At 61.7% G+C, this 13,511-nt stretch overlaps 1 protein-coding gene across 2 annotated transcripts in view; it reads right to left on the bottom strand.

Moving 5' to 3' along the window:
* The window catches only part of CASKIN2 (CASK interacting protein 2), a 35,649-nt gene extending 27,954 nt beyond the window's left edge, over nucleotides 1-7,695 (bottom strand). For both annotated transcript variants that reach the window (XM_082326913.1, XM_082326914.1), the window contains exons 1-2: nucleotides 7,547-7,695; nucleotides 4,634-5,346 (exon numbers count right to left, since the gene is read on the bottom strand). In XM_082326913.1, coding sequence (XP_082183039.1) covers nucleotides 4,634-4,727 — 94 coding nt within the window. In that variant the 5' untranslated portion in view covers nucleotides 4,728-5,346; nucleotides 7,547-7,695. The remainder of the gene's footprint in view (nucleotides 1-4,633; nucleotides 5,347-7,546) is intronic.
* Nucleotides 7,696-13,511: the final 5,816 nt, after the last annotated feature.

Here is a 13,511-nt window from a genome sequence, read left to right as displayed (position 1 = left end):
GGCCGTGCCCGCTGGGCCGGGCGATGCCCCGCACAGCCTCCTCCATCTCCCTGCGCGACGCCGTTTGCTCGTACCTTATCTCCCGCGCTCGGCGCGGTGACGCTTTCCCCAGCTCCGGGCGTGCTGGCAGCAGCCAGGCCCCTTTCCAAACACAACACCCATCAGAGGCCGGCTTTGAAAAGCAACCGCCCGCTCACTGCTTTCACCGTTGCTGCCCACGTGGGGCAATTCCTTCCCAGGGAGAGAGGCGGAAAAAAAGGGGCTAAATCCCTCCATGAGCTGGGACAGCCGGGATGCAGGTGGGAAAACCCACCAAGCAATCACCAGGCTGCTGGAGGAGACCCCCCCAATCCCAGGGAGGCCAAGAGCCACGGGAGGAGGAGGAGGAGGAGGAGGAGGAGAAGGAGGGAAGGACAGACCCCCCCGTGCCGCACAGCTGCAGCCCTGCCGCCATCCATCCCTGCGGCTGCTGCGCTCGGCGGAGCCTTTGAAGCCTCTTTTCTCCCCCACCCACCCACCGCAGGCTGGTTCAAAAGCGGATTCAGGCAGGCTGTGGGGCAGCGGGGTCCCCGGCGTGGGGCGGCCGCCAGCCGGGCTCCCCTGGACATGGCGCCTCGCCTGGCTCCTGGCTCGATCTCGGCGGAAGAGGGAGTTTTGCCCGTTTCGGCAGAGTTTCTCAGCGTCTCTCCGCAGGCGTGCCCACGGTCTTTCCAAGCAGGCGTGCGGCTGCGGAGCCGGTCCAGCCCGTCAGACCTACAGCACGCGGGGAGAGGAGGGGAGGACACGGCTGAGGACGCTTGGGAACTCGTCCTCGAGACTTGGGCTTCAAGGGATGTGGCCAGGGCCACACTCAGGCTCGGTGGCAGGGCCGGGTCCAACCGCCTGCACCACCCGGGGCAGGACTGGAGCGGGCAGGGTGCCCAGACATCCCTGCACCACTGCCAGCAGGGAAAGCCATCGGGTGTAACAGAGCCTGAAACGATAAGGATCCTGCCTGAGGCTGGTCCTGGCTCTTCCCTGCAGCCCGACCATGCAGAGCAGCCGGAGCACCCAGGGCTTAGGACAAACCTCCCTCGGGAGCAGCAGCAAAGAGGAGGACGGTCCTCCTAGGTGAGGGGGGACGGCGTGCTGGGCTTGCTGGCCAGCACAAAGGCGCATCCAACATTATCGCAAAATAACCCCCAAGCTGCAAAAAGGTGCAACTTCTTCCCCAAACAAGTATGGATCCGCTGCCACTGAGAGAAGGAAAAAGCCTGGCAGGACACGAAGGGAGGGCGGGTGTTTCCGCAGAGGATGAGGACATGGAGTGCCAATGGCAAAGGCTAACATCACAGGAGAGATATTAAACCTCACGCTTTGGGGCTTAAGCTGATATAGCTACTAGGGATTAGGAAGAAATTTAAGGGGGAGGGAGAGAGCGAGCTATCCCACATCTGTCCGCTGTGGTCTCGTAGCATGCAGAGCAGCACTGTCCCTCTCCTGCCCAGCCGGACGGTGACAGCAGCATCCGAGGGCCGGCATCGCTCCTGGGAAAACCTTGCTGTGCTTTGTGCTGCCAGGACACAGCGATGAGGGGCACCAGCCCAGCTGTGAGGATAAAGCCAAGATCTCCTACAAGCTTTGCTAGTGTTTAACAACTTGCTAGGTCACAGCCCAGACACAGCCGAGTCTCAGGCACCCACCCCTGTCCTCGATATATCCAAGGTCTGGAAAGCCCCAACATAGCTGGCAAAACGGAGTAAGTCGGCAGTGAAATGGGGCAAGTGGCTGGCCGAAGCCGGCCGGACCTCCTCGAGGCAGTGGCTGAACCCCGGCAGGGTTTCGCTCCCTGTCCTTGAGTTTAACGCCAGTTTGCTCAGCTGCCGCCCTTTCTTTGCACTTTGCACGCGTTTAAACAAAAACCTTCACCACTCCCTCGAGGAAGGCAAACAGTGAGCCCAGCTCCCGTCGGCTTCCACGGCTCCTCCAGCCCTCGGCTATCGTGGGGGCATCACTCTCACCCCCCAGCATCACCCCAGCGTCCCCCATGCCCTGCCCCTGAGCCCTGCCCGTCCAGGGATGGGGACACCCAAACCTTGGCGGGCACCGTCCGGCTCCAGGAGCCATCACCCCTTCCCAGGGCCGAGCGCCCCGGCCGGAGGGCTCTGCCTCTCGCCTCCCCCGGGAGCCCCAGCCCCTCGGTGCTGCGGCGGCCGCCCCGGCCAACTGGCGCATTGTTGGCGAGCGCGGCCAGCCCGGGGACGTGATTGATCGCCGGGGAGAAAGGCCAAAGCCGTGACGGGTCGTTTAACAATTTCAATTAAACTCTGCAGCGCTCCGACGCGGAGGGGAGGGGAGAGAGAGAAGGAAATTAAAAAGCGGGACGTTCCTATTGCTGGGCTGGGGAACCTCAGCAAAGCGCGGCCGGCTCGGCAGGAGCAGCCCGGCTCTCCCAGGGGAGACACCCCCTCTCCAGCCACAAAAGTGACCATGGCATCGTCCCGCCATCCCCTTCCCGCAGGTGGGACGCCTGCCCTTGCCTGCCCTTCTCCTCCTGCTCCTGCCCCCAAAACTTTCTCCCTACCCACCCCACCGCCTTGTAATAATAGGTGCTGTGACCCACTTGTACGGCAGCGCTTGCGCGGGGAGGAGGGCTGCGCACGGTGAATATTAAACGTGTCCCTGAAGTTCCCGCTGCCGGGACTGGCGCTTGATTTTTGCTTACGTGCGGTGACTTTTTTAGGCACAGGAAGCCCCAGAGGGCTGATCACAGCGACCGAGCTCCCAATCCACTGAGACAGCAGAAGGACTCTTAGAGGGATTTTAAAAAAAAAAATAAAAATCAGCATCTCAGCCCATCATATGGAAAAGGCGCTTTAATGAGCGGCAAATGCAGTAAACGCTGGGCTTGCATGGCATCGGCGAGGGGAGGGAGAGGGAACTGTAAGGGATAGGGAGCAGCGATGCCCTCCACGCCAGGGACGAGCCCCTGGGACCAGGCAAGCCTCCCCAGCGGGTCCAGCACAGGAGCCCCACCGAGGGCTTGCACCGGTGGCCTTGCAGGGGTCTGGGCTTTTTGCCCCCCCCCCTTATAAAGGAATAAAATAAAAATAAGCAGAGGGAGCTGCTGACGCTGCTGCAGCGGGGGAGTTAAACACACGCGTTCACGTGGGTGCCCCACGGCTGGAGGGAGGAGAAGACGTCAGAGAGAAAATACAGACAGGGTTTAACTAGGAGAGAGTTACCGGAGGGGACCGGAGAAAACAAGTGTAACTTCACCCCTCCGGGTGCGCAGGAGGAGGAGAGCCACGGGCACCCCAGCCTGCCCGCACCACCCAGCCATGGGACGCCAGCTCGGGGGCACGGGGCTGCGCCAGCCGGCGGGACGCTCGCGTCCTGACGTTATTTACTGCGTTGGGGGTGTCCTTCAACCCGCCTGCGCAGGCAGACCTCGCTCGCCCCAGCTCAGGGAGCCCGTGCGGGCGCAGTCCCTGAGCTGCAAGTGGAGGCGATGGCACCCAGTCCCTTCACCCAGAGAGGGGGCACCAGGCACCCCCTCTTTTGGGGAGGAGGTGGCCCCCAGCCCTCCCGCAGGCCCAGCAGCAGGGATTTGCAAAGTTTTGGCCCCAATCAAAGCCTTCCAGCAGCTGACCCAGGGGAGCTGAGCCCCTTCTCGCATTCATAATCCTCAGCCTAACTCATATTTCTCAGCACCAGCCTCTCCACCCTGAGCCGCTCCTAAGAAGCCTTAAAGCTTCTTCTCCTGCCCAAATTTCCCCTCTCTCTCCCCAGGGCAGTTTTTTCCCCCTCCAGTTTTCCCACACACACCCACGAGACCCCCCACGACGAGCAGCCCTGGCAGGGGGTCCCGCACCCCCCAGCCCAGAGCGGCTCCCGCAGCCCGGGCAGGCGCCGTGCACCTTCCCCCGGCCACACACCGCACCGAGAGCCCTTTTATTTACTTTTCCCAGTTTCCTTCTCTTGGTAGGTCACAAGAAGCGACCAGGAGTGCAGCTCTCTGTAAGGGCACCGTGGCACCAGCCCTGAGTGGAAAGCCCCCACCTTTCCACTCTCCCCATCTCCTCCAGACACCGTGCGGCGCCTGCAGGACCCCGGTGCCCTTGGGGACCCCCGCGAGCCTGACGTTTGCTCCGAGCCATGCTTGCCGCTGACCTTTCCGAGAACATGTGCAAAAAAACAGCCCTGCTGAAGGGTTAAACATTACCAGACTGAAATTCAAGGCTTGACGATTGGTTCCAGTTGACTGGCTGGGATGATAATTTTTCACAAGATAAATACGGCCAGGAGCAAGTGGCAATCACTAAAGACCCTCTGTAGCTGCGTCCCCCCGCCACTGCCGTTTCCCTTCGCCCGTCCCCGCTCAGCAGCCCACGCTTCAGGGTCCTTGGCCCTCAGCCCGAGGGGAACCCCAGCCCTGCCGGGAGGATCGCTTACAGCCCGGTCATTCATCCGCACCGGCTGCGCTTGCGCCCCCGCCTCCAGCCGCGGCGTGACTTGTGCACCGGGGTTCAGAGCCAGCACTTGCACCCCAGCTTCGACGGCACTGAGCCCGCTGCCGGGACTCGCACCCCGGGACAGGGAGCGGTGCCCGGCCGGGGAGAGGGAGCCCGCAGCTCTGCGCCCGCGTACTCACTGCTCTTGGATGCCTTGATCTTAGCCACCAGTTTCTGCACGCTGGGTACGTCCCCATTCTTCACGGCCTGGATCAGCTCCTGCTCTCGCCCCATCGCAGGCAGGTGGGGCGGCGGCGGTGCAGAAGGCAGAGACCCTTGAATCCCGGTGGTTTATAAAGCCATAGGAATAAGCCTGTAATTCCTCAAAACACACTTTGATGGGAGATGAAATCCAGCAAGAAAGATGCTTTACAATCCCACGGGACATAAAAAACAGAAGGAAGGAGTCTTTCTGTTAAGGGCAGAAGTGCCTTTCTGCGTCGGGAGGAGCAGGACGCGGATGGGCTTTGGTTGGAGAACATACGATCAATTAAAACAAGAAATAGTTCAGCGCTCGGGGACGGGCTCCCGGCAGCACCAGGGCTCCGCGAGACAAAGCCAGGCAGCTCGGGGCAGGGCGGCCGGCGCAGTCGGCATCGGGATGCCCTCGGCCTCTCGCAGCACTCCCGGAGCCGGAGGTGTCGTGCTTTGCTCCCCTCACCAGGCTCTGCTGTGCTGATGAGTCCCTAATTCTTCCCAAAGGGATTACAGGCTCGTCGCCATCTGGAAGTTATAGATCCTCCCTCTCTGGTGCTCGTTAGCCCCTTCGTTTCAGCATTCCTCTTGGCGACGGCGCTGCAGCCACGCTGGGGAGCCCTGCACACGACCGAGCCCCGGCGCGGCAGCCCGGGACCTGCGGAGGGGAAGAGCAGAGTCAGCCCTCGAAGGCCATTTACCTCCCGGCTTTGTCGCGACAGCTTTTGTATCCCCGCCGAGGAACAAATACTTTGACTATATTTAGTCCTGGCGGGACTTGGCTCATCCTCGTGTTAAACAGAGAGGGAAGAACCTGTGGAGGAAACCTCCCGAGGGTGCTGTCGGGGGGTGGCGAGGAGCGGGACGGGGCACAGCCCCTTCCCCGTCCCCTCCCTAAAGGCAGCACACAGGGCTCGGGGCACCACAGCATCTCTCCCTCTCCTTTCCCGGTGGGAGCACCCAAGGGATGGAGCAGGGGAGGTTTAGCCAAAGTCCTCTGCAGCCCACGGGAGTGGGTCAGCCTGCCCGGCACCCTTCCCCTCCCATGCAGGGGTAAACCCTCGCCCTCCGAATTACCCGTGAAGCTCAGTGCCCTGGGAGCCAAGACACCCTTTAAACAGTACGTGAGCTCTCTCTGGCCCAAGTGAGGGGCTGGGTGTAATTCAGCAGCACAACCACGCTCAGGAGAACAGGATCAAGCCCGCGTCCTGGCCAGCTGAGCTGCGCCAGAGGGGGCGCGGGGTCCCGCAGCAGCGGTTCGCGCCTTCCAGCCCATGCTTTCCCGTTGGCGCCCCGGCTGCCCAAACTGGGTGGCGAGAAAATCCCTCCTGGTTTGGGGCCGTGCACCGGGCAGGCTGCTCCGGCGCCCGGGGAGGAGCGTGCGCGCAGCAGGGCAGGGAGCACACGCCGTGCCGGCTGCGAGGCCGTCGCCAGATCACCCCGCAACTCCCCGTGTGCCAATCCGGGCCGGATCAGAACCAGCTCCGGTTCCTCCAGCCACGGCTCAGGCGTGCCATCTCCCTTCCCAGAGCACTCGCCCTCAGCCATTTATATAATAGCGGGTGTCGCTTCCTCCGAGCAATCGAGGTCACTGCTTTGAGGATGGAAACCACAGGGGAGAGAAGGCAACAGCAGGGAGAGAGGTCCTGCCTGGGGGGGGGTGGAGCAGAAAGAGAAGGGGCGTCCCACGGCACGGCGTCGCTCAGCCCACCCACCGTACAGCTGGGAGCTGCAGCTGCCCACAAGCACGGACCCCCCGTGGGCTCCCCACGCTCGGTGCAGCGGTATTCAGGGCAGCCGGAGAGGCTCCGGTGCTGGCTTAGCTTCTGGGACAAGGGGATGCTGAGATTCCCGCCCCAGGCCGGGGGGTTCTCCCCCCGTCGTCGCTCCCCTGGGACCCACGGTTCGTTCGTGATGAGCCCCTGGGCACCGGGGCTGCTTGGGGGCTTGGTCCCAGGCACCCAGGCCAGTGCCCGCCGAGGTCAGCTGCCACCTCCCCGTGTCCTGGGGCACCCGCACCAGCTTATCTACATTACAACAAAGTTTCAGCCGCTTGACTCAGACTAACCTCTTGCCACAAACAAATCCCCTTCCGAAACCTCCTATGTTGCACCGTCTTCAAAACTATTTCACTTAACTCTGCGCGCTGCATCCAACTTTGTGCTGCTCTTCAAAAGCGCTCACGAGAAGTGGGCGTGAGGGTGCCGAGACTATTTACTCGTTTATTAAAGAAGCCTGCACGGCCTCGCTTAGAAAACAGCCCCGTGCTGCTGCCGGCCTCCCCCGGAGCTGGCGAGGCTCGGTGAGCAGCCCAGAGGTACCGAGAGCTCCGCGTACCGACCTCCGCCTCCTCAGCCTCTCGAGAGAGGAGCAGCAGCGAAGGTAAAACTCGAGAAACGCACAAAGCTGGAAAAGCAACAGCAAACATCCCTCCCACCCGAGCAGGGCTGAGCCTCCAGCCCAGGAATCCACCTGGAGAACTGAAGTATCCCAAACATTCCCGCGGCCAACGGCAGCGCCGGGAAAAAGGAGGGAGAGAAGGGAAAAAAACCAAAACAAACCCAAACCAAACCAGAGCAATTACGTAAGTGGGGAAGGAGAGATGCGAGGAGCAGCGGGCACCGAGGCTGGGTCCCGAAGGGGCGGGCGGGCGACGCTCGCCTCCCCCGGGAGGCCCCGGCGGGCAGCGATGGGGGCACCGGTCGCGTCTCCCCCCGCCCCGGGCCGGGCCGCTCCCTCCTTCGGGGGGGTTCAGGGGTCGGGGGGGGGATTTTTTGCCCCCACCGAGACGAGTCGCTCCGCTGCTGCTGCGAGCGGCCCGGGCCGGGCGGGCTCCGCAGCCGGCGGCCCCCACTCACCTGGCGGCGCTCCCAGCCGCGCCGCACCGGGGCGAACCGAGCCGCTCCGCACCGCGCCGCACCGCGCCACGCCGGGAAGTGCCGAGCCGAGCCGAGCCGAGCCGCAACCGGCCGAGCCGAGCGGAGCGGGAGCCGAGCGGGAGCCGAGCGGCGCGGTCCCGCCTGCCCGGCTCGCAGGGCGGCGCGGCGCTCGGCAAAGTCCCGCTCGGGCCGGCCCCGTCCCGGCAGGAAATCCCTCCCCGGCCCGGCCTGATTGGAAAAGCCCGGCGGGTTGTGCGGGCTGGGCAGGGCCGGGGCTGCTGTCACTCACCGTGATGCGCCGGCAGATTTGGGCAGGGGCAGGGCCGCGGCAGCCCGCCGCACCGGCACCGCTCCCGCCCCGCGGGATGCCCCGGGGCTCCCGGGCCGGCGGCGGGCTCGGAACGGGGCCGGGGGGAGAGCCACCGCGGTCCGGGAGCGGCTCGGTGCGGGAGCGACCCGGTGCTCGGGGACCGGCCCCGGGGGGGGGTCCCCCATCCTCGACCCGGTGCTCCGGGACCGGCCTGAGGGGCGATCCCCCGTCCTCGACCCGGGAATAGCCCCGGGGAGCGACCTCCCATCCTCGTCCCAGTGCTCCGGGACCGGCCCCGGGGGCGATTCCCCGTCCTCGACCCGGTGCTCCGGGACCGGCCCCGGGGGCGAGCCCCACCTTCAGCCCCAGTCCGACCCGCTCAGCCCTTTGCCCCCTCCACCACCGACCACCCCGGCAGAGGGGCTGCACAAAGCTGCCGATGGCACCCACGGGACCAAAAGCCACTGAGCCCCAGCTGTCCAAGCCCCAAATTAATCCTACTCTCACAAAGCACTAAAAGCACAAAAATCACCCATTTCTGCCAGTGCTCAACAGAAACAGCCGAGTGCTCCCTCGAGCACAGTTCTCTTAAAACAAGAGACTGCCTAATAAAACTGGACAGCTTTTGCTGCACGATACCACTGGATTATCATCAACTAATCAGATTAAAACCACACGGAGACTTTGATTTTATTCACTAAGTGCCCGGCCCACAGCTCCCTGGGGGAGCCGCAAAGATCCAGGACCTCTTCAAACCAGGCCCTGAGACGTTTCGCCAAACGATGGCTCCATCAGCAAGCCCACTAAGGGGGATCCTTGGCAAGGAGGAGGAACTGACGTTTCAAGACACACCCTGTCTTTTCAGTTCGGGAATAAAGAGATTATTATGCACATCTAATTATAAATGTCAACATTTTACGGCTGCTGTGCTGAAGCGTGAAGCTGTAAGTTGCCCTGCTAGGAAGGGCTGTGAAGTGAAAGGTCTTGTTATTCCTCCCGTGAGTTTTGCCAGAGCTTGTAAAGCGCAGTGACATTTATAATAATCCCCTGAATTTATGTAGCACCTTTTGTCCTTTTAAGGATCTTAATTAAGATTTGCAGCTCCCTGAGCACAGACTAAACCCGCTTTGCAAAAGAGGAGCCCAGGCCCTGCTTTGTACAAAACATGCGCCCCGTTTCAGGCAGGGGTCGGACTTTTCCACCCCAGCGACCTCCGGCAGCACACCGTCACACCGCAGCAAAGGCATGCCGCACCGATATTCTCACCCAAAGGTTATGCCGCTTCAGTTACACTCGTATGGTTAAAGCTGGGTAATTTAAGCTTTAAACTCCGGTGTCACACAAGCTTTTTGAATGGAGGGTGCCACTGGAGGGTTTACCACAATTTACTAGAAATGCACAATTTCTAGCGCAGCCTTTGAACATTAAACCACGTATTGGCGCTCCCGCCTCCGCACCCAAGCCCGACGCCTTCGCTTTAGGGCCCTGCCCGCAGGCAGGCAGCCCAGGGGGGACAGGCAGGCAGCGGCCCCCAGTTCCTAGCGTGGATCTCAGCTTTCCATTGACTCTCGGAGGCTGAACGGCTGGTGGGTGATCCCAGCACAAAGACCTGCCAGCGGCTCCAGCCACGTCCACCTTGCAGAGCCGCCAGCCCCACCGTGACATTTATTCCCCCGTGTCCGCAGAGCGGGTGCCGAGAGCATCGGTTGAGTTTCCCCTGCAGAGAAACCCCTTCACCATTTTGCTGCCTCTCTGCGCTGGGGTGAGATGCTCACGGTCTCGGGGGTTTTCGGGGTGCAGGCACCCTTGGGTGGCTGGCCCTGTCCCCAGCCCCTGCAAAAAGGTGCCCAAGGCAGCACCGGTTCGTGTCCCCCGCTTTGGGTGCGGGGCCTGGGGCTCCCACCCGGAGCTGCTCGGCTCCGGCGGGGCCCCCGCTCGCAGCTCTCCAGGTGGATGTTGCCATCTAGAGGCCCCTGCTACAACGATCGTCTCCTTACAAAGTTTTGGGAAGGAGTGTGTTGTGGTTTTTTGTTTTTGGTTTTTTTTTGTTGTTGTTGTTTGTTTGTTTGTTTGTTTTAATTCAATGCAACGTTGCAAAGCAGCTTTTTTGGGTTGGGGCTGCGGGGGAGGAGCAGAGGAGTTGCTCCTACAGGTGATGTGGTTTTGACTCAAAATGTCACTGCGCAACACTTTGCCAGCTCTCCCCAGGCCATGTCGCGGATGGCTGATTGATGGCAGCTCATCCCGGCTCGTCTTGCAACCCCAGCAGCTGTGCAAACCCCTCCTCTCCACTCAGATTATTTTGAAGATGGGGTAAAAACCTCAAAGCAATGCATTTGCTGCCAGGGAGGCAGCTGCACTGGCAGGAGCAGTGCACGCAGCAGCGTCCACAGCAGCTCCGCCGCCAGCGCTGGCTCCAGGTGAGGCCGTGACAGACACGGCTCCAACATCGGAGAGTGCAAGACTCCCACTCCCAAGTCTCGCCCATGAAAACTAAACTTGGAAAGTCACGACCATCTCGTCCCCACCGAGCGGGTAGGAGGTCTGCAAAGGCCCATCCCAGACATCCAAAGCATTTTAAGTATGTTATGAACCAGCTGGATGGAGATCTACTTCTCCCCTCTCAGCTGTGGCTCAGGCTCCTCCTTTCGCTGCTGTTTAAAACCGCAGGGAACATGCCCAGCTCGACCCCAAGACTTGCTGCTGCAGCCCCGAGGCTGCCTCTCGCGCCCGGGCAGGGGGAGGCTCAGCTGAGCATGGGAGTGCAGGCAGCCGTGCAGGCAGAGGGGGATTCCCACGGGCAGACCGGGTTGCTCTCCCTGGGCGGGTGTGCAGACACCGCTGCCCGGACGCCCCTAGCTCAGGGTCAGAGCGGGGCTGGAGGCTGGAACCTGCACACCCACGAGGGCGACGCCACCGCGGCGGAGGCTGCGGCACCCCGCGCTGGCACCGCGGCATCAGTCCTGCAGGGAGGAAGGTGCAGGCTGAGGAAGAGCCTCTCCTGCACTGAATCAGGCCACGGCAGAAAGCAGGTTATTGCCCAGATTTAGAGCCAGCCCCAGGAGCCCTTCCTGCAGCTCCTGACATTCGTTCCCACAGCACCTGGCTTGCTGAGCACCAAAAGGCGATGGGTGCCCCACTGCTGGGCTTTGGTCCTGTCCAGAAGCAGCCCAGCAAGTCTCAGTCTCATTCCCAGTGCTCAACAGTCAAATCCCATCCCCGGGGATCCTTTCCTGCGCAGGCACCCGTCCCCTCCCGCGTTACGTCCAGGACAGGCACTTCCCGCCTGGCTCAGCACTCCACCTCGCTGGCCGCAATGTCAAGGGCAAAGCTAGAGAAGGACGGGGGATCCGGACACGCAAGGTGCTTAGGTGTGCATTTACTCCATTGCCTTTTGTAAACCCTCCTGGCAATAGCTGCTACTGGAAGAAGCCCAAGGGGAAAAATTAGGGGGTTTGGTCAAGAGGGAGATGCACTGCCCAGAAGGAGGAGGATGCTGTGCTCCCAGGGCCCAGGCTCTGGCAGAGAAGCGTTTGGGCTGGTTTGGCCTCAGACACCTCCTGCCCCCACACGGCCACCGCTGCCGGCAGGGCTTCAATGCCAGGACACGTCCCAGCCCCAGGCTACAACCTGGACACAGCTCCATGCATCTCGCGAAGGCGAACATCAGCCGTAGCACGAAAAGCAGCAGTGAGTGCCCTCTGCAGAGCTGGTGGTACCTGCTGATGGCAGAGCGCAGCATAAACCATACCTAGAGTCAGCTCTCCAGCAGGTAACAGGGCTTTGGAGGCGATTTAGGAAGCTCTGCTCAGCTACAGTCTTATACAGCAAAGAAATCCCCCCCCCCCCACGACCTCAGGTAAACAGCCCACGGTTACATCGCTCTGCTGGAGTCCAGCTCCGAGCTCCCTTGAAAAGCAACTCCACAGCTACAGCTCGAACACGCGTGAGCTGGGAGTTAGAGCCCGCACCAGCCTCTGCCCTGGCACGGCAAACCCTACGCACGATCCCTTTCCCGGCATCCATGTGGGAACTCGGGCAGGCACCGGCATGGGGCTCCCGGTGGGAGCAGCCCTCCCACGTGCCAGCGCTCGGCTCCCGCCAGACTCACCTCTCCCGGCACACGTGCGCTGCTGCTCGCGCCATCCTCCCCCTCCGCCTGCTTTCCTCCTCCTCCACGAGCCTCCCTGTGCTGACCGACACTTCTTTCTGGTCCTGTGCCTTTCTTTTCTCTCCGTCTCCCTCGCTCAGTCCCTCTCTCAGGAAATTAAAGATAATCCTCCTTTTTTTTGCTGCCGGATTCCCTGTTTAACATTCGCTGCGTGTGCTCGCACCAATTCAAAACGGGATTAGACTTTCTCTTGCTTTGATGTCAGTTGGGCTTTGCACTTAAGGCAGAGGGGGGGAAAAGAAAACGTCTGTTAACAAACGTCTTGGGTTCTGCCCATCCACTTGCACCCAGCCTGGAAATGAAGTTCAGGCACATTCACCTGCAGAAACTGGGTCCCCTTCCAGGATCGACCCAAGGGGAACAGACCAACTCGCAACCCCAGCACGACAGTCCCTGCGCTGGACGTTACCCTCTGGAAACACCCAGTTTCCACCCTGTCTCCGTTATCATCCAGCACCACGGAGGCTGAATGGCTCCCGTCAGGAGGGAGGTGTCATTAATCATCGGAAAACCACAACTTGCTGGCTGTCAGTGAATATTGCAACCTCCAGCTGCCACACAGCAGGGAGCGTGCGGGCCACCGGCATCGCTTCAATAGGGATCGGGGCTCAGGGCTCCCCACCAGGAATACCCCGAGCCGCTCATTTCTAAGGGAGAAGCAGGTGCTGCGGAGCGGCTAAGATGGAAACCCGTACCCTGCTCCCTGCGGTGCGACACCTGTGCTACAGCACAGCCCGGGAGCCGGGCGTTTCCCTCTGCTTCCTCAGGCCTGAGCTTCTCCCTTTGGAGGACAAGGACTCGGGGTTATTTCCACCGGCCCGTACCTCCAACACCAGTCCGAAGCAGACGAAGAGCATTTTTCTCACGCTGTCTGCGACAGTCTTGCTTTGCCTTTGAGACACAGCTCCTCGAGCCCACAATGCACAAACTAGCCTGCAGCACAGTTCGGAGCTGGGGCATGATCTCCCGCATCTCTGCCCCGCACTGATCTTGCACCAGAAGAAAAGAACCTTTTACATGGGCTTCTGCAGAGCTGCGACCAGGGCTGGGATCTGACGGTGGGTCCTACTCCTGCTCACCCAGGACAGCCCTTTCCCAGAGCCTCCGGGGCCTGCAGGTCATTTCTGCTGCCTGATGCTCCGGCTCCATTCCCGTCTGAGCTTCACCACACAGGGTCTCCTCTGGGTAACAGGCAGGTCTGGGGGCTGCAGAGCTGGAGATGTTGGGTTGCAACTGGAACCACCCCTGCAGGTTATTGGGAAAGTGGTTCCACGGATGAGCACAGTCCAGCCACGGACAGGACCCACCTCCCAGCCCTGTCCCCAGAGAGAGGCACAGCCAGCGCTGCAGAGCAGAAGTGGGGGCACACCCAAGCTCTCCCCGGGATCCAGCAACCGTAATCCCTCCGTCACCTGCACCGCAGCCCCGGCTGGCACCGCCACCACATCGGGCATCCTCCAGGA

This window comes from Platalea leucorodia, assembly GCF_965183815.1.
Source record: "Platalea leucorodia genome assembly, chromosome: 14".
Classification (NCBI taxonomy): domain Eukaryota; kingdom Metazoa; phylum Chordata; class Aves; order Pelecaniformes; family Threskiornithidae; genus Platalea; species Platalea leucorodia.
The sequence above is the reverse complement of the archived record's forward strand: the minus strand, read 5'-3'. Positions and strand labels throughout refer to the sequence as shown.